This window comes from Chironomus tepperi, unplaced genomic scaffold, assembly GCF_022539635.2.
Source record: "Chironomus tepperi strain 1889 unplaced genomic scaffold, CSIRO-AGI_Ctep_v1 contig_260, whole genome shotgun sequence".
NCBI lineage: Eukaryota > Metazoa > Arthropoda > Insecta > Diptera > Chironomidae > Chironomus > Chironomus tepperi.
Genome location: NW_027226382.1, coordinates 889718 through 915727, shown reverse-complemented (window position 1 = coordinate 915727; position 26010 = coordinate 889718). Strand labels below are relative to the sequence as shown.

Genomic DNA, 26010 nt, shown 5'->3' with positions numbered 1-26010 from the left:
ATTACCTTTACTGAAATCTCTAGTGATATGAAATGGGTCATAGTGCTTCTGAAATTAAAAGTTGGGATATTCAACCCGAGCGGCACAATCCGAGAATTTCATTATTTACCGTACAAATGAGTCAAAAGCGGTCGGCAAGGCGACTAATACTGCATCGTAGTGGTGCCCTAGCGAATGCGTTGTGCTGTTCGGGACAGTTGTGAAGTCAGAGCTTTAAAACAAAAAGAATTTGAGAATAACTAATCTATGTGGATTAACACGAGTTACATAAGTCGGTTAATCGATCCGATGTTGCCGGATTTGGTTAAAACCAAGTTAGAGCAACACTGACTCGGAATCGGAGTTTTGATCGATTAACCGATTTGTGCTATTCAGGCTGAGAACCGCAGGCTTGTTTTTCCTGCATTTTAGATACACAAGCCTGCTGTTTTCGGCTGTAACTTATAATTTTTCCAAAGCTGAAGTCCTGCAGTTTTACACGAACCCTAAATTAACGTCTTACAATTTTCAGATTTTCCCATCAACAGCCCGAGAGGAGTTACTTGAAAATATGGACGACATACTACAAGAAGGCTTCAATACTGATCGAGCTAGTGATTGGAATAAAGCACAGCAAATTGAAGAACAAAATCGCGCAATATTTTCACCAAATTATGAAGAGACTCGCATCGATGTTAGAATTCCAATCCAAAGGAGAATCCTCACAGATTCATGAGAAGTCATTTGCAATAAATTCTTTTCCACTTTCCCAAATTCAATTTATGCAATCGCACTAGACAGTCAGCGTGAGTGAGAGAAAGTAAGACAGAAAAAAATTTATAGCTGTCGATTCAATTTAACGCTTCAAGCGACAACAAAATGACAGAAAATCTTCTCATTTTCCACTTATGGATTCTTAATACTCTACTTAACATCCATATTGGGCTTATGTAGATTTATGTCATGTGATTCTTTATCTCTGATTTTTTGCACATTCTTTTCTCATGAACGTCTGTGTAGGTTTATTTTGTTAAGAATTTGGCTCTGATTTTAAAAATCCTCTTTTATTTCCGTTTTTAAGAATGTTAAAGAACTTATTGGAAATTGGTAACAAATGACTTTATAGACCAAAATTTATTGCAAGAATTTTTTAATTCTCTGGATCATTTTTTGTTAAAACGGTATAGCAACTGTCATTTGTTATCTACTAAAGTGGAAATTATTATCCAGAAATATTTGGCGAATAATCAGGCTTCTTACCAAGTTGGCCTGAAGATAGTTTTATTTTATGGCTTTTAAGGTGCGATGAGTCAATCGAGTCATAATAATTCTTAGATATTTTTCAAAAATGTGTGAAATTCCAAACAGCACAATGTGTCCGCTAGGGCACCGTTAAGTCACTGTATTAACATATTGTTCTGCTCGAGTAAGGAGTTGTTTACTTATTAAGTAACGCTATTAGTATAATTATTTATTGATTTTAAATTTTGAATAGCTAAATGAGCTATTGCAATAGATTAAGTAACAAGTGAATAAATAAATAAAATGACCTGATGATTAACAGTAAAGCTTCAAATATTTATTTGCATACAAATTTTCAGAATCCAAGCCCTCAATGAGATCGATGAGATTGTAAGTTGGTACCTAGTGAGTATATGTTCAATGAGCTTACGGTACCTGTAGAGTATGCTAATTGGATTGCCTGGAGAGCATGTTAATTTCATTATTGGTACCATAAGATGCATATTAAGCATATGCTCGTATGTTAGGGAAATCCAGCTTTTTAATCATCTAATACAAATTCTCAACAAAAAACATTAAAGCTTCCTTTACACAACTTTTTCGTTAAAGAGAAGTTATAATCTTCGAAGCTTCACAAGACATTGTAAAAATGGATTAAAAATTTATTTAAACCTTAATAGAAGGCAAGAAAGAAATATTTGGAAATTTTCAAAAGCGTCGCAGGTGTTTGTTGAAAAAATCTGTAAAAAGAGCGAGACTATCTCCAAAATGAGATCATAATTCTTAATGTACTTCATATTTAAGTATGTATATGCTTAATAATGCTTTAATATGTGAGAATTTTACACAAAAATAAGCGCGATATAAAACAGGAAGAGGATAAAAAGAAATGAGAGAGAAAAGATATTTTATTACAGCATGTTGCAGATTAATTTTCCAAATGAGTAACTAACCCGGATAGAAAGAAAAAAATTTTTATTTTTGCCGAGTCTGTTTGTTTGTCATAAATACATGCATTACATTACATCTACAATATTTTGTTGCTTACTCTATACACACAGAGCATAAAATATGGTTGAATGAGAAGAAAAAAAAGAGAAACAAAAATTTGTGCTGTGTATCAAAAAACGTGACAATAAATGTGAGCTTCCGCAGCGGAACCAACAACTGTTTCTACATTTCTTTTTCTCACTTGTGTTACATACCGTATTTATGCTACATATGTATGAATTATATCCAAGCTTCAATTTCAATTTAGTTTTTTTTTTTTCCTTTTGTTTGAGTTTTCGATTATTCTAGACGAGATGATTGCGATGGAAATGGAAAGGAAATTAGTGAATTAGAAATTTAAGGAGAATCATTTAACTAATGATGGTTCATTATGACTACGATGGAATTTAGTTGTTACACCAAATGGCTCCAATTTTATTGAAGCGAACATTTAATTTGGGTTCACAAAACTTGTGCTAAGCATAGCTGTATATCTGAATTTATTACATTACTTCTAGAAATAAATAATCTTAAGGAACAACATTAATTTAGAGTTTCAGCACCTTGCATTCAATTTCATATCCACCAGCTACAATTAAAGAAATAATCCATTTTCTACTCCTGTCAATGCAAATATTTTTTTACAATGTACTGCGTAACAACTGTAAATTTTGCAATTTTGGTCCGATTGTAGCCTTCAATTTATGTCGTTTTTGTTGATGCTGCTGCTTTCCTCTAATCCTCTTGTGGTTCTTTGTCATTGTTGCCGTCATTGCACCATCATCCATACTAACACCATAATCCTCATCGTCTGCATATTCTATAAGCTCGTCCGAGCGGGCATTTTCATAATTTTGATCCAAACGTTTTTTCGCATCATTCTCTTCATTTCGAGCAAATACTGCACGTTGACCAGCAGACATAACCATCACCTACGAGATATAGACAGTAAAAAAAATTCATTTGTCAGCAATTAAAAAAGAATTGGATTTTTCTCTCATTTACAGTTGGATTCATGGCTTCCATTTGATCCTTCAAACACGATTGTAACAGATTAAGGAAATATAAAAATGCTAACAGTGTTAATGCTGACACTGCTGCACCTTTCAGTTTTCCACCCTTTCCGCCTGACATCATTGGATGACTATAGTGTGATTGTGCTCCAATTGATGAATGTCCATAGCCCGTTCCACCACCTCCATTACCATATTTTAATCCAAATCCATTAGCACTATCATGTAATTGTGGAAATGACTGATCAAATGTTCCACCACCGAGTGAAAATATATTTGAATCAGAAATAGCTGGAAATTGATAAGGTGTTGCAAACTTGTTGGTGACAGAATAGCCAGCAAATGGATTTACGGGTCCTCCAAACATTCCGCGGTTGATGTCATAATTTTGATAATTATCTGTTAAAAACCCTTTACTCTCCATCAAGTACGGTATTGTTGTTCTCCTCACAGTGCTTAATATAAAACTGAAGTGGATTTTTTTATTTCAGTTTACTTATTTTATTTCCATCTCAATCTATGAAATTATCATCATCATTACCTTAATTTCATTTGTCATGTTTTCTCTCTCAACTTACTTCATTAAATTCATTGTCAAGTGCATTGAAACTTTTTCTTCATGCAGATGAACATGTTGAGCGACATGCTTTAAATATTATTTTTAGCTCACTGTGCGTAAATAGTTTTTTAATGTCTTTGTTGGAGTTAAGAATTGTTTAAGAATTTTTAAATCAGACATTTATTTATTGTACTTGATATTAAGAATCTATTCATTAATTGAGCATGTGAATTTATACACCTGATTTATTTTACTCTTATTTATGCCATAAAAACTTTGTAAAATAATGTAAAATGTTTATGGCATGTGCCATAAAATTATTGATGTAATCCAGTAGTGTCTAAATTTTTTTACGTCGTGGCACATTAAGGTCGTAAATCAAGACAGCATGCGATTCATAGCATCTTCAAAAAAAATCAACAGTGGACTGCGACACACAGTTTAAACAACACTGATATAATTCATAAAAAATTTAACATTTATTTCTTTTATAGCATTACAAACATAAATTTATAAAAAGATTCGTATTTGAGCACTGTACATGGTTTCAAGATGACCTTGAGTAAGTCATAGATTATTATAAAATCCCCATACACATTTAAAAATTAAATCAGAATAATAACATAATTGCGGTGTTGTCCAAATTTAATGTCGTTATGACTAGTTAATGGTAAGTTAATTTCTAGATGCTAAGATGGTTAATTACTAGTTATAGCGCATATTCATCCACTCAAGACCGTAGTTGTAAGTCTCCATCAAAAATAACAGACACGGAACATGGTTCATTGCATTAAAAAAAATCCGCGACAAACTAGTGTTCTGGGGTACACAGTTTGGACAACACTGCATTATTACGATAATTTCAGATAATTACCTACAAAATAAATCAAAGATATAGGATTAAAAGCACGAAAATACTAATATATGAGTAAATTAAATGTTTTTGCTTTAATAAACAATTCCTGTAAATCAATGACCTTTACTGACAGAATTAAGAAGAACAAAGTCTATGCAGAGTTGGCAATCGGCTGTTTTCAGCAGTTTTGACTCTTACGATCGACAATTTACAGCGATTAGCCGCTGTCGGTGATTTTGGCCGTTTACCGGTGTCAACTGTCTGCTGCCAGGGAAAGTATCAACAACCGCCGTCGGTCGCCGTTGACTCCCGATGATAGATGATATTCTACGGGCTTTGTCTTTTATCACCATCAAATTGCCAACTCTGTCACTTTGTCATTGAAATCTAATCAATATCCAATTTTCTGAAGCTTCCGACAGTATCTTTCACTTCATCTTGAATTGCTGCTTTAATTTCGTCGATTTCAAAATTATTAGCCGATTTCAACTTATCTAAATTGTCATCAATTGCTTTAATAAAATGATCAATAATTTTTTCCTCTGATTGTGTTCCGCCAAGTACTTCAGGTAATATTGATGGATCAATATGTTGACAAAGCTCATCACAAGTATCTAATATCAATAATCGGTCACGTTGCTTTTCAGTCATAGCCATTTTAACTAAATTAAGGAGAGCATTAGTAAATGGTGGAAGTCCAATGATTATGAACTTTTTGAATCGTGCGGGCAGTGCTGATGTACTTTTAACCCAATCAATAACATCAGCTACGGGATGTAACGAGAAGAATGACATTGGCGTATTTGAATAATTCAAGATATAAGTTAAGCCAATTGTTTGAGAAATTTCATCTTCTAAAGCCACAAATATTGTCATATACGTTGCATGAAAAGAATCGTCTGCATTAAATTTCTCAATGTCAAATTTAGAAGAATTTACGCAGAACACTGCTTCACCCATTGAGTTTCTATCCTTAAGTAAATAAATGACTCCAGCTCGTGTTAAACTTTTGTATCTTTCTATAGCTGTTGGATTATCATCAAACCATTTTGGATGTTTTTTTCTTAGCAGAAAATTATTTTCAAATGTCTTGGCAGTGGAATCAAATGCATATTTTCGTGCACGTAAGAACATCAGCAAGAAGTTGTCGTCTGTAATGTTTGTCATTATTTAATTAATTATTTTTATATTTCAGATTCCACTTAAACCTACCTTGTCTGCAGTTCTTAATAAACGGATGTTTCTTAAGCCAATCTCTAAATTGCTCCAAAGCTTGACGTTTTCTTGATTCATTCTCACGAATTAAAACTTTATTTTGCTCAACTAACTTTGAAATATCCATTTTAATACAACTGACTAAACAATGAGTCTATTCTGTTCAAATGCTACAGCGCGAATGGATGGAGAAAAAAATGTGAGTAAACAGGTTTATTTTTATCCAAAAACATATTGACATGGAACTATTAATTGTAAGCACCTGAAGTTATTTTAGTACATTTTGTATTGTATTGTATTGTGGCCTTAATGAGCGACTATATGTATATACTGTATTACTAAGACATTTAATTAATTTTTAATAGAAATCGTGGTTTTACCCGTTCGGTTTGTATTGTCAGTAACAAGTGACAGCAAATTGATACATTTGGATGTTTTCGGCAAGAGGCAACATTTTAATACAGTGGTGAACAACCTGTGTGCCTCGGAATTCTAGTGTGCTTCAAACATTTTCAAGAATCGTATGTCGAGTTCGGTTTTTGATCGAGGTTAACACTAAGGTGTGCTGCGGTAAATAAAAGATTACCCATTACTGCTTTAATATTTTAATAGTCGATAGGTCAGTTTTTGTTATTAAATATGCAAATTTTGCATTACAATGATTTCCTCATTATCTCCTACGTTTAAAAGGTCTCTTGACTTCTCAAAGTTTGATATATTTGAGAATGGAATGCCAAATGGAGTAGAACTCATAAAAGTCGTTGTTATTTTTCAAACTAGTTTTTGCACTTCTTTACGATTTTTTTGTAAATTTTCAGGAAGGAGTTAAAAGTTGAACTAGTACCTGTTAGTAGTTGAACTTAGTATCTGTAAACTTCGATCAATATTCTCGATTCCATTTTTGCATGAATCCTTAAATTGGTATCAATGAGTCAAAGAAGTCTATTCCGAGCAACAGATCAATGTCAAGTAACTACCACAAGGTAACCGCTTTAAATTGCCTTATCAATTTCTTGGCACAGCAGCAATTTGGCTGTTACATGACTATCGTTGCCGCGATGTGCAGCTCGGGATGCTACTTAAATTTATTTGCAATAAACCTCTGCAGATGTACATTTTTCTTCTTTCAGAGTCATGGCCTGCAATTATTGCATTTTCTTTGTTACGTCCATCATTGCTTTATTCGTAGCTCATGCCTTGCAAAGTTTCATAGGAATTTAATTTTCTTTCGACATTTCTATCTGGAAATGATGCATGCTCATTGGACGGTGAATACTTTAAAGGATTCTTCGTTCACATCTAGTTCACATCATATGTCCGTAACAGGATCTGTATGCTATACAATAAATTTAGTTTCCATGGAAGACTAATAAAGAATCCAATTAAAATACATACTCCTTGAAATAGTATCGGATGTTTTTGTTTTAGAAATTTTCTCATCATCTACAGTATTATCAGTAGACAAAATACGAAACGTTTCAATCCTATGAGAGATAATTAGCCTATCAATTATATTTGTAAAGTTGATATGAATCACAATAAGTAAAAACAAAGATGTTTATTCAAATTATAGTAATACTGTGACTAATACAAAAGAAATGACTATCAAAAGACTTATAAACTGCGCATTTTATATGACTAAGTTTATTGGTCGTCTGCTTTTTACGTACGAAATGCCAAAAATCCATCAAAAAGTCAACTGAAATCTTTCAGAAATTACCTCAGAAACAGAAATTCATCAAAAATTCCTCAGAATTCTGAAACTCTGGAGAAACTCTCAAAAATCATGCATGACCCAAGATATACCAGTATCTAGCCACAATTTGTGTCTCGAATACACAAACTGAGTTGGTGTGACTGGAAACAGCGAAAAATCACCTGAATCTGACTCAAACCCGACTAAACTTTCCTATCATCGAATCCGGGTCGTAAGAGTGATAGGCCGACACTCTTTACTACGCCACTGCTGCTTTTTCGCTGCCTAATTAAAAAATAATTAAATAAAGCGAACAAATATTCATTTTTTTTAAGTTCCATAGTCCTTTATTATTTAGCTATTACACAAGTTCTGCAAATTTAAATAATCTAAACTTAACATCTAATCTTTGCTAATTTTGCACTTCATCATTACATTGTCCAGAAGTTAAAACTGAAAAATTCTCAGAAACTAACTTAATTCCCCATTCAAAACCGATCCTACATCTTCCATCTTCTAACAAAGTTCCTGGAATCACAGAATCTTTATAACTTGCACTACAAATTGGATATTCAAGATTATTTGTATCAAATGAGTTTACTTCACACCATGTATAGTTTGGAGCAGTTAATATCTAGAGATTAAAAAGAAAAATGCGTTAGATCAAAGATTGGTGCCATAAAGGAACTCATTTTTTACCTCAAACTGCGAGATTCCATATTCCTTCTCATCATTTGTTACGTATGCATTTTTTCTTTCATCTGAAAATGCATATTTTCCATGTAAATAAGTATTTCCTCGTTTCTTACGGATAACATAAAGCGGAGATCCATCGACATCTACACATCCACTTACTGCATTTTCTGGTAATGTCATTGAATTCTCTTCAAAAGGAATCCATTCAAATGAGCTTGAACTTTTCTTAGTCGATTGAATGTCACTTACTTCATATCCTGAAATTAATTTCTGAAAATCGAAGGAACTGTTTGTCAGTTCCTCAAATTTTGATTTGGTGTTTATATTAAGATTTTCAATATTCTCAGAATAAGCTATCCATTCGTTGATGATTTTGTCTTTTTCCTCAATAATTGACTCTATTTTCTTATACGATTCAATTTCTCTTTTGAGTGAATCTACAAGCTGTGAATATTTTAATATTAACTCTCCAGCCTTTTCTGTATTAACTTCCTTTAACTTTTTCTCATTTTCTTCAGCTTGATTTAAAAACTTTTGTTCAAGTTCAGCTATATCCTTGTCAACTTTAGCAAGCTCAACATCTAGTTGATATTCTCTGAGAATTTCATCACAATCGTCACAATGTTGAGTCATTAAAGCTGTTAAGTCATATTTGCGACTTTTTAATTTTTCAAGTTCATTTCTATATTCCTCTTCGGTCATGCTTATATTTTCCGATATTTCCGAATTTTCATCCATTGTTTCAAGTTGAATATTTACAATACTTTCTTCTATTTCTGCTTTCTTTGCCTTTAAACTTTCATAATATTCGTCATTATACTGCTCATTTATATTATCAATTTGTTCTTTGTTTAGCATTAAATGATAATCACGAAAACTTTTATATTCCTCAATGTTATCTCTAACAACGTCAAATACATCTCCTTGATCTTCAATAAATCGCTCTCGCATTATATTGAAATTATCACGAATAGTTTTTAATGAGTTTTCAATTTTAATAGTTGTTCTGAGGATTGGATTTCCATTTTCGTCAATTTCTCCAACCATTTCAGTGTCAATAGTTTCATAATTATTATCATTAATGCCTCTTTTTGTAGCATAAGCATTAACTGCTATAACAAACACTGATATCAAAACTAATTTTCTGAATAAATCCATTTTAGGTTTATGCAGTTCTATTGTCACTGTCGTGTAATTCAAAAAAATTAATAAAGAAAGTCTAATTAATAAAACTTAATTCACTTCTTTATTTCAAGTTAACTGCTCTATATTTCCTAAACGAATGAATTAAGAATATTTGCTCATTAATATTTTATATAAAATGCTCTCATAAGTGTAAGGGCTCAATTATGAGTTTTTGAGATTAATTCTATATCGCTAGAATTTATTACAAATTGATTATAAATCTTAAAAGATTATTCCACGGCTAAAAGGGCTGAACAGATGATTTTCGAAAATATTATGGTTCGGCTTATATTCTGAGGGACACAAAAAAAGAGCCTGCCAAGGAGCTAAATGGCTCCTCTAAACCTATTTTTAATACCAAATAAAAGCAGCCTTTGTTGGACGTCCATATGGTTGCCAGGGAAATCAGAAACCTGGTTGGAACTAATTTGATGATCTTGTGTTGTATTGTCTTAAATCTTGTAAGATTGATGTTAGATTTGATTGTTGTCATTTTGTTGTCAAATTTCCTGTCAAGTTTTGACTGACTTTGGTGTCCATAGCTGTCATTTTTGCATTCATGTATTGCCAATGTGGATCATTTTGTTATTCCAAAGGTTTATGTATTCCAAGTTACGACTTTTATATTCAAGTTTTCATACTCCAAATATAACATATAATATTTTCAGCATTTTTGAAGTATTTTGTGAGTTTTAAAATTTATTATTCTTTGCCATGATATGTCGCATGATCCATGAATTAGATACAACTAAACAAATTTTATTAGATTGAAAATATTTACTTAAATTCAGATCTAATTAGTTAAATTCAAAACAGCAGACCCCCAAAAGGAGAACTTAAATTATTGAGCAAGATGAGAGAAAGAAGAGAAAGTGGAGAAAAAAAAGCTTTTAAATCGTTCGCACCAATAGAGTAAGTTTATTTATTGATTTAATTTATGTATGTTGGCAGTAGATGGGGATTATAAAGTTTATTGACTCGTATGTATTGGCTATTGAATGTAGCTGGTTCATTTTACAATGTTTATGTTCCGAAAATATGTGGAATGGAAATAAAGAGGACTTTTGACCATTTTACGATTAACATTCTGCTCTGTTCGCACATAAAATAGAAATAAAAAAAAAGTTTTCCATTTCTTGTGCTTCTTCTTCTACTTAAAGCATGGAAAAAGAAGATGAATAAGAAAGTTTTGTGAAAAACATACTGTTGCTGAAAATTAAATTTTTTGTACATGAACAAATTGTATTAAATTCATATTTTAATTTCCTTTATCAATTAATTAAAAAATTGCTGCTAATTTTGCAGGGTATATCATGATGTCTGTCCGTCATACTTAACGGGACTATATCTCAGTTTTAGGAAATAAAATACGCCCTAGCCACAAAATGAATAAAGCTACGTTTCGAGCTTTTAATTCTCTATGGACGTCATTTGATCTCCTCATGAAGGTGACTTCTATTTGGCATTAGTAGAAGAGGGTCAGTTCATTTGTGTCGCACGGGAAGGTCAAGAATCATATTATGAGACAAAATCTAAAATGTGTATCAAGTTGTACTGAATACTTGTAATAGTTAGAATCATCCTAAAATTTCAAATATCAAATTTTAATAGAATTTCATTTTTAATAAAAATTGTTTTTACTAGCTAGTAATACAAATCAATTGTGATTCACTTCTCTGACATTTCATATTTGTAGACTTCAAAGTATATCACTAAGTAATACAGATTATTTTAAAATCCTTGCTCTCTCTCTCTCTTTTGTTATTTTCTACGATTGCTGATAACAATTACATTATCATTTGATTAATTACATCTAATCATTTTCATTAATTTCATATATTGTAATAACATTGAGGATCTATTGAGTCACGTCTATAAATTACACAGAACATCATGTGATTTAATTTATTTTTTAGTTTCCATGTGAAATACGGAAAGGATTTTTTTTATTTTGTTTTGACTTAGTTACACACATAATAATACATCTGAGATGAATATATATATATGTACAAATCACTGAAATGAGTCAATCCTGCAAAAAGCTTCCATTCGAATGCAATAGTGAATTTATACTTTAAACAAAATTTATTATATTAATTTGGAAATAATAATTGTGTTAATAGTAATTAAAATCATGGAATTATTGAATTTAATCTTCATCGCTCTTTTAAGCGTCAAGGTTATCTCAGCAAGTGTGATAAAATATGAACACAATCTAGAATTTGTTGAAATCAAAGTCGATGAGTTAAACAGCAATGAAGAAGATCAGTTGAATGTAAAAATTTACACAATAGGTGCAATGGAATCAAAATTTAATAAGTTAGTAGATGAGCTTAATAACCAGCAACAACAGATTTTTGATCAAAATGCATTAGATTCTTATAAAGCAGTAGAAAAATTCTTTGAAGATGATCAAGAAATCAATAAAAATTTAGTGGATATTAATAGGCTGGTAAAGGATAACTTGGATGAATTTAAGAATCTAAAAACGGAAATAGAAGTCAAAAAAGAAAATCTTACAAAAAATTACATGACTGAAATTTTAAGTCATGAAAATGACCTGAGTGTTAAGGAACTGCTTTGTAAAAACAACACCGAACAATTGAATAAGGAAAAGAAATTCTTGACCAAATTATTAGAAGATTGTACACAATGCAATACGGATAGGATTGGAAGTCTTAAAAGAGAAATTGAAGCAGTTGATAAAAATTTGAGGATGGAAAATGATCATTGTAAGGAGTCTGGTGAACTATTGCATGACAAATTAAACAAACTTAAGTCTAACATGACTGATGAGTTGATAAATCTATTAACAACTAAAAATCTGCAATTTGTGATAATTATCGAAAGGTTTTACAATTTATTTAAACTACAAAAGGTTTTGAATGATTCTATCCGATCAAAAGCACAATATTTTTCAAAAAAAGATCAAATGGAATCAAAGTTATGGTCAAAAATTCAAAATTTGAACAATATCTTGACATTCGAAAATATTAAACCTAAAAGTGAGGAAGTAATTTACAACACAAATGAGAAGAAATTTGAAGGTGAAGGTTTTCTTCAAGACTTTCTAACAAAAACAAACGGCAAAGAATATCAACAGCAACCACTTGAAATTCAGTCATTAAATCAGTCTTACATAAAATGGGAAAAAATTCATGAAAAGACAACATTTATTCCAGACAATCCAATAATTGCTGGATTAGATGTTGATGGATCGACATTATACGTCGTTCGGGTATGTAACGTCAAAGAATGTACTTATGGAAAATATGCCCGATCGGAATCAAGAAGAAATGCTTACATACCATATGAGAATGCAGAAAAAGGAGTTCAAGATATTGAGGTAGATATACTAAAATTAAATTGGAAACTAAAATTTTTAAAGTAAAACTTATACTGCTTTTCAGCTCTTAACAACCCCAAACTATAAATGGTGTGCATATGACCAAAGTAAAAACTATGACAGTCTTCTTATTTGCAGAGTGACATATGAAAATTCAAAAATTCCAGGAACTTTACAAAAAGATGGAAAATGCAGAATTGGATATGGTTGGAAAATAATTCTTCTGGAAAATGATATCGAAGTTTTAGGAATAAATGGATGTTGATAATATATTTAAATGTAGCAATAAAGGGACATTCGGAAAATACGTAATCCTTGGAGGCGTGTTGTTGAGTTACTGTGGTTCAATTATTGACCCTAATAGGCAAAGAGCATTCTTTTATTATACAGAATTGTCACCTTTGGTACCTAAATTTGGTATTTTTGCCTGTTAGGGTATGTACTAGTTTAGGTTAATGATTTTGTTACCAATGGAGAAGGGGTCTAATACGCAATCTCTATCATTACGTAATTTCCGAACGTACCCTAAAAAGTAATATTAAATGTTTAATTCAAATTAAAAAACAATTTCAATTTCATCCATCAAAATATTTATTCTACTTCCAATAATTTTCTTGAGAATAGTATTGAAGGTCGTTACTGATTACGCAAAATCAAAACACTGAGCAGAGCATTGAGACTTATCAATAAATTATTATATTTAACAAAAAATTATTATTCTCTCTTTAATCGTTGCCCTAAGCGCACTTCCTTTTCCACAGACAAGATGAAATCATCATCAAAATTAACAGTTTTAATTCAGTTTTTATTTATCACAAGCATCTCCACCCGAAGTAATAATTATTTTGGATATGTAAAAGTAGACAGTGAACGTTCAAGTACAAAGCTTTACTCAACATCGTCTATGGAGGATAGATTCAAAAGTATTGTGGGAAAATTTGCAAATAAAAGATCAGAACAAATAAGTAAGAATGAAATTTTGAGGACTGTTCAGCTGAGAAAAGCTGAAAGTGAACTTAATAAATTTGACAGAGAAACAAAAGATGCATTTACCAACATCGAAAGAGCTTTCTATGAGTTTGAGAAATTAAGAAGTGATGATGAAATCTTCAAAATTAAAATAAATTTAGAAGGAAAGGAACAAAATATTTTGGAATACGAAAATAATGCGTTAAATAAGATGTTAAATGACGTCCTTAATAATACAACAGTGAATAAAACAGAAAATACAATAAAAAGTGAAGTTAATTCAACAGCCAAAATTGAAGATCCTAATGCAAAGTTATCGAGTAATAATAATACAGCAGAAAATTTAATAAAGCTTCCGTTTAATTCAACAGCCAAAATTGAAGAACTTAATGCAAAGTTAATGAGTTACAGTGTCCTTTTAAACAGTTCGAATATATTAAACGAGAAACCATCAACACTTGATAATGCCACTGAAATGAAGGTTAAATTGGGCGATGCTTTGGTATCGAATATTTTAGAATATCACAAGCTGTTAGACACATTTACTTTAGTTGATGATCTTAAAAATGTGCTTAATGAAACAATCGTCAAAAGAGAAAATCTTGTAGAAAGTCTCAAAAATATAAATAATGACTTATTTAATGAAATGTCAGTGTTTTCAACTTTAAAATTCAAGGAAATTGAGCCAAGACGAAGTGAACTTTTGCATGATATTAATAATCCAAATTTTAATGACGAAAGACTAGCTGAAACTTTAATAGACAAAATGATAAGGAATATTAAAGAAGAACTTATGTCAAATGTCAAATGGATTACAATTTACGAAAAAATTGTATTGCTTCCTGATAATGCTGTTGAGGGAGGAGCTGACGATGAAGATAATAAATACTACGTCATTCGTAAGCAATTACATAACACATATTATTACGGGAAATATATCAGATCAGATACCAGAAATAATGCATACATTACAACAGAAAATGCCGAAATAGGAACAGAAAGTTTTGAGGTAAATCGGACTTCAACTTTATACTTACTTACTTACTAATTCAATTTCTTAACAGATCTTAACTTCCCCAAGACATGTTTGGTGCAGCTATGATAAGAATAAGCATGAAAACTACATGAACATCCCAGTTTGTAGAGCTAAATATTTTAAATCATTGATTCCTGGAACTCTTGAGGCAAATGGAAGCTGCAGATTTGGCTTCGGCAGAGAGATTGAACGAATTACAGCAGATGAAGAATTTGAAGTTTTACAAATTTATGAGTGTTAGAGATGGAACTAAATTGTGAATTGTTCTCATAAAATTTCCCGTCACGTAATAAATGAACTACCCCTAATAGAAATAATTGCTATTTCATTCATTGATATTGAAATAATACGCATTACTCATATGGTGATAATCATAATCTATAAAGAGTAAATTGATGTTCAGACAGTTCTTCTCAATTCTTCAAACGTTAAACACTCATTTTAGAAAATAAGCTTGAATAATTTAATACTTAAAGGAACTGAATAAATAACTCAAATAAAATGAAAAGAATTAAATTTTTGTTCTTTATTTTTTTCGCGATAATTTTTGTGACTAATGGCGAAACTGACGAAATAGATTATGGAGATGATGGCGAAACTACAGTTATACCTAAAAAAGTAACAACTAAAGTAACTGAAACTACAATGGTACCTAAAAATGATACAACAGTAGTAACTGAAACTACAACGTTACCTGAAAGTATAACAACTGAAGTAACTAAAACTACATTAGAACCAGTAAGTGAAACAACCGAAGTAACTGACATTTCAATGTCAACAACTTCACCTAGTTCGGAATCAACAACAAAAAAATTAGAACAAGACAGTCATAAAATGAATATGAGCCAAACCTTATCTATCTTTTCATTAAAAAATATAGAATCAAAGTTCAATGATTTAATTACTAAACTTGACAGTGAACAAAGTATTTATATGCATGACACAAAAAATTCATCAAATATTCTTGAGCATGAATACAAAAGTGTCATTGACAGTCATATCCAAAATATTACAGCTGCAATTGACGAATTTAAGGAAAATTTTGAACTTTACAAGAAAATCAAGAATGAAACTGAAGAAAAGGTGCAAGAAGTCCGAGAAAATTATATCCGTGAGATTTACACTATAGAATCAAATTGGATAAATGAACAAATCAACTACTATAAGGAACATGATAAATTGATCAATAAGAAACAGATGTACACAACTTTAGAAAAGCTTTATAAGGCAGACAACAAAACCGAGAATATTGTAAAAGCCAAGAAAAATTTCGATGAAATTGATAGAAAAATCCAAAATGATTCAACACATTTAAAGGAAGTCCATCAAAGCTACTTAAAGCAATTTAATCTAGCTCAATTGAAAATGACTGATGAATTGTTAAAGCTACTCAATGATACTAAGTATGATGAAGTTTCAAAGTATTTTGAAAACTTCCTGAATATTAAGAAAACAATCCAAAATCTTGTAAAAAATTACACTGACTACTCAGTCAAAACCAATGGTCTTATCACGGACTTTACAAAAAAATTGTCAAACTTAAGTAGTCAGTTAGTTTTGAGCAAGATTATGCCGAGTGATAATGAAAATGTAAAGATTTTTTCCAAGAGATATGAGATTCCAGTTACAAAAACTTCTCAAAGTTCAGACATGACAAATTATAAATGGGTTGAAGCATACCAAGGGAACAGACACTTATCAGAACATGCAGCTATTGGAGGTCGAGATGTCGATGGTGTTCCTTTTTATGTTGCTCGAAAGGAAGACTATAAATCATATTTATATGGAAAGTTTGCTTTTTCTTTAGGCAGAAGACATGCTTATTTCCCTTATGAATATGCTGAGTATGGTGTTGAGAAGTTTGAGGTATTTTTGGCATTTTTGATATTTCACTGAACTTTTTTGTTCTTAATATTTGAAATTTATCCTTTATAATAGATTTTGACATCTCCAAACTACATTTGGTGTGACTTTGACGACAAGAAAAATTATAGTGAACTTCCGATTTGTCGAGCTGAACACAACTCATCCGTGATTCCTGGAACGCTAGAGAAAAATGGAGTCTGCAGAATTGGATACAATTTTAAAGTTTATCGATATTCTAAAAAGAGCATTAAGGTTTTGAGGATTGGTGGATGTTAAAGCACAACTTTTTATTAGAGTCTAAATACAGCAAGCAATTAAGTTCAAAACTATAAATACCAAATTATTTTTTAAAGAACAAATCTTCACGCCGGATATAATCTCGAATGAAATGTTGAACGAAGAATGGCAAAACATTAAAAACTGATATTACTAGCCCAAAATTTTTTGGAATTGTGACAAATGATTGCCTGTTAATGATCGCATCGACAGCTACTTCTGCACATTGTTCAGGAGACAAAATTACAGATCTGCAAATATTAAAATTGTAAGAAAATATTGAAAAAAGTCCAATTTGCATAATTTATTCATGGCAACCAGACAATGGTCACGTGGCAACGTTTATGATTGCCACTAAGACGTCAAGTGGGGACACTTTGACACCACGTGACTGCCACTTAGCTGACATGAATAATTTGTGCAGATCGGGAAAGTCTTTTAACTTTACTTCTTTTCATCCAATAAATCGATGATATCTTTACGAGTAGTCATAATATTTGGTAATATGCATGTTGTGTCAATTCCGTGTAATTTTTCTCGTCTCAAGAATTCTTTTAATCCAAGCATAAAACCAGTAACAGCAAATTTTGAAGCACAATATGTTAATGAATGTGGAAATGCATAAATTCCTTGTGTTGAGGAAATCGATACAATATGACCTGTGCCTTTTTCAATCATTCTTTCAATAAAGCACTTTGTCATCTGTGAAGATTAAATAATAGTTAATCAAATATGTACTTTATAAATTGCAAATAAATTTACTCACAAATATTGTTGAATTCAAATTTACTTTATTTAAAGTTTCTATCTCATCACTTGTTTGCTCAAATAGTGTTTTGTATGGAATCAAGCCTGCATTGTTGACGACAATATCAACAGATTCAAACTCGTCTTTAAGATCTTCTTTCATCTTTAATATTTCTTTATAGTTCGAGACATCAACCATATAAGCTTTTGACTTTATATCGTATACTTCTAACTTTTTCAATGTCTCTTTTGCACTTGAAATGTCTGCAATGATTACATTACATCCATGCTGTGCTAGTTTAATGCATATCTGTTGTCCAAGTCCATTTGATCCACCAGTTACTATAGCTGTTTTGCCACTTATTTTCTTAGTTTTTGAAAATTTGGCTTTAAAAATGAAATACAATGGTATGACTACGACAGACGCTATAATCAAAAGCTGTAAAGCCAACATTTTCGTTTGAAAATTTATCGAAATTAAATTGAATTTAGATAAAAAAATGAAATGCACTTCCGATCAACACAAGATCTTACGGATGACTGAAAGAAAGAAGATGAGAAATTTTGCAATCGCATTTTCTTACACAGCTGTAAAAGACGCGTTTTGTAATCTAATACCTGTATTATTAACATAATTCGGAATTTCAATGACATATGCAAATCATATTCATTTATGTTTTTCATTTTTGGATTCATGTTGGATGCTCAGAATTGATGTAAATCATGAATAAATTTGATGACAAAACTGGTTTATTAAAAATTTTCAAGTGCCCCTTAAAATTATACTACCGTTATTTCATTCAAAATATTTAACATCTAGCCCAAGTTTACAGAGATACGTTAGAAGTAGACATCAACTAGACATTAACTTAGAATCAACTAATTATAACGTATTTTTGTCCAATCGGGTAGTTTAAGTCTACACATGTCTATTAATAATATTTGCAAAATAAAGTGTCAATAAAGCAAAGGTGGCAATGCGGAGGCAGGAACCCAATTTTATTTTACCACCCTAGGAAAGAATTCACTAGGAACAAGAGGCTTTGGAGCTCCAAAATTCAAAAGATTGACAATCTAAGCAAAAGATTGACAAAGCTTTTATAGTGACTTAGCCTTCACTTCAGAGCATGGTTCGACTAAATAAGTAAATAGATTCTTATTATTAATTAATCTTTTAACTAACTAAATAGATGAAGAATAAAACTGATGAGTGACACAATTGAAGAAAGTTCCGCAAAGGACCTTTTAAGAATCTGCCAAATATCTTTAATTAAGAATTGAATTTTTTTTTCTCGGATTTTTGTTTACAAAAAAAAATAAATTAATTTTACCAGTTTTTATTGTCATTTGGATCTCAATTGCGGTGAATTATTGTTCCCTAAGTAGTTCAGTTACAGAGAAATATCAAGTGCATCAATTATTCCCAAGTAAAAGTGCTGTTCAAACAAAAAATCGTTTTCGGAATTTTCTTGAAATTTTTACTTTGATTTATTTGGATTACTAGAAATTGTTATGGCTTCGCGTTCTTGTCCACAATGTAAATTGGATAGTCCCAATGAAGAATTTTTCAAGTGTTATTTGTGCAAACGCCTAGCTCATATTTGTGCCAGTGTATTTACGAAAAATGATGTCGATAGTGATTTTGTGAGACGTGCTGCACTATCTGGTTTTAAATACATATGCTGTTCTTGCTGTCCTACAATAGAACTCTTTTCTAACAGTAGTGTCAATCTTCAGACTAAACTTGATGGCCTGCAGACAAGTATAGAGAAACTCTCCACCGATGTGAGTACCATTTCTTCGGATATGAATGATATTAAGAATGTGTGTAAACTGTCTGATCATGGAATTAATGTTGGGAGTGAGTCTGTCCCTAATAATCGAATGTCATACGCTAGAGTTGTAAAAGAAACTACCTTAATGTTGTCAGCCAAGGATATTAATGTAGAACCTTCCGAATTGAAAGACAAGATACAAAATTCAATCAATCCTGAAGATGATCGAATTACTGGTCTGCATGCAACATCAAGTAGTAAATTTATTCTGAAATCTAGAAATGTTGATAGTAATTCGTTCGCAGCTTCAATTACAAGTAAGATTGGTCAAGATTTTGAAGTTTCAATTCATGACAATGACGTTAAGCGTATCAAGGTTGTTCGCGTTAGTAGGGAAAATTTTTCACTTGAGGAAATTCGAGAGGCGATGATTAAACAAAATGAAGTCGAAATTAGGAATCCTGATAAGTTTAAAATCATCAAAGAAGTAACTTCCAAGATTGATAGTCGTTTTTCCACCATTATAATCCAGTTAGATTCATTATCGCATAGGAGTTTAGTTGAAAAAGGGATAATTAACGCAAAATGGAATAAATATAAAGTATTCGATGCCTTTTCTATCAACCGTTGTTACAAATGCGCGCGTTTTGGTCACAAGATTGCAGCATGTAAGTCCGAGCACTCTGTATGCCCAAAATGTTCAGGTGCGCATAAATCCGATGAATGTACTGTCACGTGTTTTACCTGTGTAAACTGCGTAGAATCGAAAGCTAAATTCAATCTTGACATTGACGTGTCGCATCCTGCTTACAGTCCCAAATGCCCTACGATGCTAACTAAACTTAAGCGTCTTTCACATGTTTAGCAATTAAAGAATGGTCTAATATGGTACACTAATGTACAGAGCCTTTATGCGAATTTAGCCGCTTTAAAAGTTTTTTCCATCGAAACAAATCCAAAGTTGATCTTACTCAGTGAAACGCGTACTATAACAAACATGAATGATAATGAGTTAAGTATCCCGAATTATTCCCTATTTCGCGTAGACTCATACTCTCGCCATACGGGAGGTGTTGCTTGTTATGTACATTCATCCATTAGCATAAATACTATTGATTCATACGAAAAGGACGATATTTGGTCGTTGAGTTTCAAAATTACCTCCGGTTACAAAAATGATGCATTTTGTATAATTTATCGTGGCCACAAGTCTTGCCTTAGTGATTTCATTTCTTTTTGGAACGAACCGTAGATTCACTATCAGTTGACTGCCAGGATTTCCATATCATAGGCGATTTCAATTACAATTACAGCGACAAGTCAGTATCCAAATCTCTCAGGAATTTATTGAAGACGCGTTCACTCTGTCAAATAGTAAAGTCTCCAACAAGAGAACATAAATCATCAAGCACGCTTATAGATTGGATTGTAACGAATAGTAATTCCATAACTTGTCAAGTCGTAAACAAAAACAATGTTGCTGACCACAGTTTTATTGTAATTGATCTATTCGATAAACAACATGCGCGCTGTGATAAAGTCACAACAAGAGTTGACTGGTCGAAGTATTCCAAAACAAATTTATCTAAATTTTTGTCATCGATTGATTGGCACTCATTTGATCTGCTGGAAAACCCAAACTGTCAATTTAATTTTATGCACGAGCATTTCCAGAAGTTTTTCAGCCAGACGTTAAGTACTAAAGTAGTTACAACAAAGGCATCGCTAAAATGGTTCACACAGGAGCATAGAGAACTAAAATGGCAAAAAATTGAAGCCAAAAAAGAATGGAGTAGATCTAGGAGTGACATTGATTGGAAGAAGTATGTGAAATTGCGCAATCGTTACAAAACAAGTTTAAAGGTAGCTGAGCGAAATTATTTACAAACACAACTATCTACTTGTTCTGATGACCCTAAGAAACTATGGTCAATCCTGAAAGCTATTTATAGTAATGACAATAAGCCTTTATTAGCCTCTCTTGAATTCGAGGATTCAATCGAACACGACGGCCAGAAATGTGCTGACCGATTGAACAAGTATTTTATAAACAGTATAGTCGACTTATCCACCAATGTTCCCCAAATCACAGAGGACTTGAGATTCTATGTTAGCACTTCCCAAACACGGTTTAGTTTTCAGCAAGTCACAGCAGAACAAGTCAGGTCTTTGCTTAATGAATTACGGCACAAGAATTATAGCGACAATCTCACAGGTAAAGTTATGATTGATGCTGCAAATACAACAGATTTCTTGATTTCTTTTACAGCCTTCATAAACAATTCTCTTGAGCATGGCGCTGTACCTGACTTATTCAAGACAAGTACAGTTACGCCGATTCAAAAAGTTGCAAATTCAACAAGAGTTTCCGACTTGAGGCCCATAAACATGCTGCCGGTCTGTAGCCAGATATTAGAGAGAATTGTAAAAGATCAGCTTCAAGAATATTTTGAGTCCAATAGCTTGTTTTCCACACATCAATCGGCTTTTAGAAAATTCCACAGCTGCGAATCAGCTTTAGCACTTGTAGTCACCGACTGGATTGATTCACTTGATAGAAACAAAATTGTCTTAGCTGTTTTTCTGGACTTCAAGCGTGCTTTTGAGACTGTTGATAGGCAGCTCCTGCTACGGAAGCTCGAGCTATATGGATGTGATCCCATAGTACTTAGTTGGTTCAGTTCTTACTTACATAACCGTTTTCATATCTGTTGTCCAGCGAACAAAATTTAACGGCTTCATTTCAGCACTGTTGCCCATTCTGTTTGGTATACCGCAGGGTTCGGTATTGAGTTGTTTGCTTTTTATAATCTTTATAAACGACATCGTAAATGTAGTCGAACACTGCAAAATCAATCTGTTTGCAGATGATGCATTGATATATATCGAATGTGATCCCGACAAAGCAAACAAACGGTATCTCACCTGAATGCTGATCTAAAGAAGATTTTTGAATGGCTTTGTTATGCAAGGCTTTCCATAAATGTCAAAAAAACAAAGGCAATGATCATTAGAAGAAGGTCCGGGACAATGTTGTCTGAGAATATTCTCATAAATGATCAGAAAATTGAAATGGTTGAAAGCATGAAATACCTAGGTATTACTATTGACAGCTGCATGACTTTTCAGGAACATCACGAAACCATTCTTAAAAAGTTGAACAAGAAGTTTTATGTTTTTAAGAGATGTGAGCCAAAGATGAATTATGAGAGTAAGAAAATTTATGTGCAAGCACTCGTCTTTTCCCATTTTAACTACTGTGCATCAATATATTTTCTCTAAATGACGCACAGATAGACGATTTACAGAAAATTGTTAATCGATATATGCGCGTTATTCTCAGGTGTAACAATAAACCCATCGACAAGATATGCTCGATGCCTTTGACTGGCTTTCAGTCAAGCAATTGCTTAATCTTAATGTTTTATTATTTCTCCATAGATTCGTAGTATTTGAAGCGCCTGTTTATTTATTCTTTAAGCTTAGAAGAAAAGCAAGCACGCATGGGTACCCGACAAGACGTGGTGAAATGTATTCCCAACTACACCAAAGCGTATTCGCAGAACAGTCTGTTCTATAAAGGTCTGCAGCTATTCAATGATTTCATGAATTATCGTAAGAGTGAAATCACGAAGACGTCCGTTAAAATGATGGCCACAAATTTTGTCAAAAACAGATTTAAATTAACTTAACTCTTATAATTAATTGTTACATTGATCCAGGACATCTTGTAGTTAGTCCGTCACTTGTCATTTGTGTCCGGGCAGTGAATTTTCGTGATTTTTGTCGGGAGCTGTCTTAAACATGGTCTAGAGTGGCTTGACATGATAGGAGCAATTATGTGAATGATTATTCTCTTTTATCAGCGAGCCTGTCTTCACGGCACTACACTCGCACCAGATCATAAGATGTACTCGTGCAGTTTAGTGTGACAAACAAGTCTAAATTAAGGGATCATGCCTCGGGTAAGAACTGAATAGTAGTAATGACTTAGTGTAGAACATCAATACGTAGTTTTTGGCTCTACCTAGTTAACTGTGACAGATGGTCGAATTAGTAATATGCTACGGATGCGTTTTGTCACGGATATTACACATTTGTCCTTTTCAGTGCACTTTTTTATTTTTTATTTTTAATAAATTATTTTGCAAAAATTTATGAATTGACATGTGCAAGAACTCTAATACCATTTTGGTAAAATAAACAAATCATCATAAAACGGAAAACGTCTCTCTATACCTCTGTATCGTAACTATATGGTTAAATGCTTTATCGATATGTGTACATTAAATTCATAACACAGTTTAAAAACAATGACTATTTTGTAATAAAACCCCTAAAGGATCTTTTAGAACTGGAATCTAAAATATCTGAAATAATCTACATGAAAAATACGGTGTGAACATGAATAACTCACAAGTCAAATATTTTATTCCATTTTGCTGCACAGTGAAAACATTAAAACTATTATAATTATGATGATTAAAATGCAAATGAGATTAATTTCATGATTATGGTTCATTAAGAGAGTAAAAAAATTATTTTCCATTATGTGAATTTTTTGATTTTCATTTTTAATTAATAGGAGTAAAAAAGCTCATTTTTCTGGCTTGTGTTTATGTATAGTTGATGACATTCAAACAAATGTGTTTTAATGAGGATAGCAAAAAAAAAAAAAATATTATAAATTAATCTTTTTCGGTGTGGCTGTGATGATAACAATTTTTTTTTTGTTTTTATTATAGAACATTATCACAAGGTTTTGCTAGATATAGTCATAACAAGAACAATAAAAATAATGAGTATGACGATGAGAAAAAGGGGGACATAAATTTTTAAAAATAATTATGAAAAGATATTAAGAAAAAGGAGATTATTACGGTTAATGGGTGATAATATAGAATAGAAATGGATGATTAGGAAATTTAGACAAATATTTCATCAAGCAGTTACCAGGTTTTAAAAATTTAAGAGCCTCATTAACGAAATTTCGAAGCTAGTTGAAATTACGTAATGTGAGCTTTTCTTGGTCAAATTGATTTCATTTTTCTCAACAAGCAGGAGCTTTAGCAGAAGATTATTTAGGCTTGACGCCCATTTAATGCCCACTCAGTCCTTAATGCCCACTCAGTCCTTAGTGTTTCCAGACTCCCTTCCATCCCTAACTGCCACCAGCAATGATCAAGAATTATTTTTGTAAAGTCGCGTTAAATTGTGTAGGGTTCGGACATCTACAGGATCTACAGTTATCTACACTTATCTACAGTTAAAACTCCAAAAATATTCCTTTATTTTGATGTTTTATCATACATTTTGAATCAACATCAATAGAGATTTTTCAGGTATTTCTCATATAAAAACCGGTATTCTTTCACGGTATCTACACTGTAGAGCTTCTGTTGCTACCCCTTTTTCACACAAATTATTCACAAAAAACATTTTTGAAATTTAAATTAATTAAATTGATTAATATCTGGTTATGAAACCACCAGCACTGTTAGTGATTAAAATCAGCAGCAAATCCAGAATTATTTTTGTAAAGTCGCGTGTTTAATGTTAATTAGATTATCAGCTTTTTCCGAACCCTAAAATAATGAGTGCTTAGTAAATATTTAGTTAAATACTCATTGAATTTTTTTAGGACATTTAAATCCACAAATTAAATCAACTGCATTAATGTTTTAAATAAAAACATTTATTTATAACCTGTAGATGACAAATTTGCTTTTCAATTTTGCTATTCACAAAGCTAAATTTGAAAAATATTCAATTTAAATATATTTTGCAAGTTAAATGACTTAATTATTATTTATTTTTTCCAATTCCCTACTTAATAAACATTCAATAAATTTTCGATTAAAAAATATACTTTTGATAATGTTTTTGTTATTTTAATTGTGCTACAGTATAATGATGACTATTATAAGTACACGAGGAAAGATTGTCCCCTTTCAAATCATGTGAAGTGGAAACACTGCTTCTAAAGTCATCAATTTGTAGACTACAAGCGGCAATGTCATCAAACCCGAGTAACCATTTTGATATTTATAATGTCAGGATCCCGAGTAGAACAAAATATTTAAGAATTAGTCATCAACTGGACATTAACTTACCATCATCTAGTTTTAACGTGTTTTGCCCACTTTGAGTTAGTAATTAAGATTTACTAGTGTCAAATTAAACCGAAAGTTCCGAAGAAATGTTGTCTTTAGTCGACCATTGGTTTAGTCATTAAGCAGCCAATATGTCAATTTGTCAACTCGGGAAATAAGTGATTCTGATTCCACTTTAAACAATAAGTCGACTGAATCTAGAGGTCTGGTGCAACCTCATTTGTAACTAGTGCAATCCTAGATCACAATGATCTATGATCCAGAACTACGTCAAATGTAGTCTATATAAACTATAACGCCTATATATCAGGTTTAAAGTGCACAGTGCACTGTAGTCATACATTTACTCTATAATAAAATAATTGTTTTTAATTAAACTAGGCAATAATCTGAAAAGCGTGTCTCAAGTTACTGTTTAAATGCAGACAAATAACTAGAGAATATCCACAGA

The 26010-nt window shown here is 31.8% G+C and overlaps 5 protein-coding genes across 5 annotated transcripts; 2 read left to right on the top strand and 3 right to left on the bottom strand.

Annotated features, from left to right (window-relative positions):
* Positions 1 to 2683: 2683 nt before the first annotated feature.
* On the bottom strand, positions 2684 to 4148 carry LOC139091746 (uncharacterized). Its single transcript, XM_070641914.1, has 3 exons — positions 3766 to 4148; positions 3217 to 3691; positions 2684 to 3143 (listed from the first exon to the last, which is right to left on the bottom strand). The coding sequence occupies exons 1-3, from the start codon at positions 3774 to 3776 to the stop codon at positions 2853 to 2855; spliced, it is 777 nt and encodes a 258-aa protein (XP_070498015.1). The 5' UTR covers positions 3777 to 4148; the 3' UTR covers positions 2684 to 2852.
* Positions 4149 to 4998: 850 nt separating this feature from the next.
* On the bottom strand, positions 4999 to 6052 carry LOC139091727 (clavesin-2-like). Its single transcript, XM_070641886.1, has 2 exons — positions 5852 to 6052; positions 4999 to 5790 (listed from the first exon to the last, which is right to left on the bottom strand). Exons 1-2 carry the CDS (start codon positions 5979 to 5981, stop codon positions 5027 to 5029), a joined length of 894 nt encoding a protein of 297 aa, XP_070497987.1. The 5' UTR covers positions 5982 to 6052; the 3' UTR covers positions 4999 to 5026.
* A 7491-nt stretch (positions 6053 to 13543) lies between these two features.
* On the top strand, positions 13544 to 15023 carry LOC139091726 (putative leucine-rich repeat-containing protein DDB_G0290503). Its single transcript, XM_070641885.1, has 2 exons — positions 13544 to 14755; positions 14811 to 15023. Exons 1-2 carry the CDS (start codon positions 13544 to 13546, stop codon positions 15021 to 15023), a joined length of 1425 nt encoding a protein of 474 aa, XP_070497986.1.
* Positions 15024 to 15063: 40 nt separating this feature from the next.
* Positions 15064 to 17713, top strand: LOC139091743 (nuclease SbcCD subunit C-like). Its single transcript, XM_070641909.1, has 2 exons — positions 15064 to 16648; positions 16721 to 17713. Exons 1-2 carry the CDS (start codon positions 15284 to 15286, stop codon positions 16922 to 16924), a joined length of 1569 nt encoding a protein of 522 aa, XP_070498010.1. The 5' UTR covers positions 15064 to 15283; the 3' UTR covers positions 16925 to 17713.
* On the bottom strand, positions 17369 to 18195 carry LOC139091725 (protein dhs-3-like). Its single transcript, XM_070641884.1, has 2 exons — positions 17691 to 18195; positions 17369 to 17626 (listed from the first exon to the last, which is right to left on the bottom strand). Exons 1-2 carry the CDS (start codon positions 18123 to 18125, stop codon positions 17369 to 17371), a joined length of 693 nt encoding a protein of 230 aa, XP_070497985.1. The 5' UTR covers positions 18126 to 18195.
* Positions 18196 to 26010: the final 7815 nt, after the last annotated feature.

Bases quoted from the DNA above. Each gene is read 5' to 3' on its own strand.
- LOC139091746 (XM_070641914.1), bottom strand. The intron at 3,144-3,216 runs GTAAATGAGAGA...TATATCTCGTAG, and splicing joins TGGAAGCCATGAATCCAACT to GTGATGGTTATGTCTGCTGG.
- LOC139091727 (XM_070641886.1), bottom strand. From the start codon at position 5,981: ATGGATATTTCAAAGTTAGTTGAGCAAAATAAAGTTTTAATTCGTGAG. The intron at 5,791-5,851 runs GTAGGTTTAAGT...CAAACATTACAG, and splicing joins TATTAAGAACTGCAGACAAG to ACGACAACTTCTTGCTGATG.
- LOC139091726 (XM_070641885.1), top strand. From the start codon at position 13,544: ATGAAATCATCATCAAAATTAACAGTTTTAATTCAGTTTTTATTTATC. The intron at 14,756-14,810 runs GTAAATCGGACT...ATTTCTTAACAG, and splicing joins TAGGAACAGAAAGTTTTGAG to ATCTTAACTTCCCCAAGACA.
- LOC139091743 (XM_070641909.1), top strand. From the start codon at position 15,284: ATGAAAAGAATTAAATTTTTGTTCTTTATTTTTTTCGCGATAATTTTT. The intron at 16,649-16,720 runs GTATTTTTGGCA...CCTTTATAATAG, and splicing joins ATGGTGTTGAGAAGTTTGAG to ATTTTGACATCTCCAAACTA.
- LOC139091725 (XM_070641884.1), bottom strand. From the start codon at position 18,125: ATGTTGGCTTTACAGCTTTTGATTATAGCGTCTGTCGTAGTCATACCA. The intron at 17,627-17,690 runs GTGAGTAAATTT...TAATCTTCACAG, and splicing joins ATTTGAATTCAACAATATTT to ATGACAAAGTGCTTTATTGA.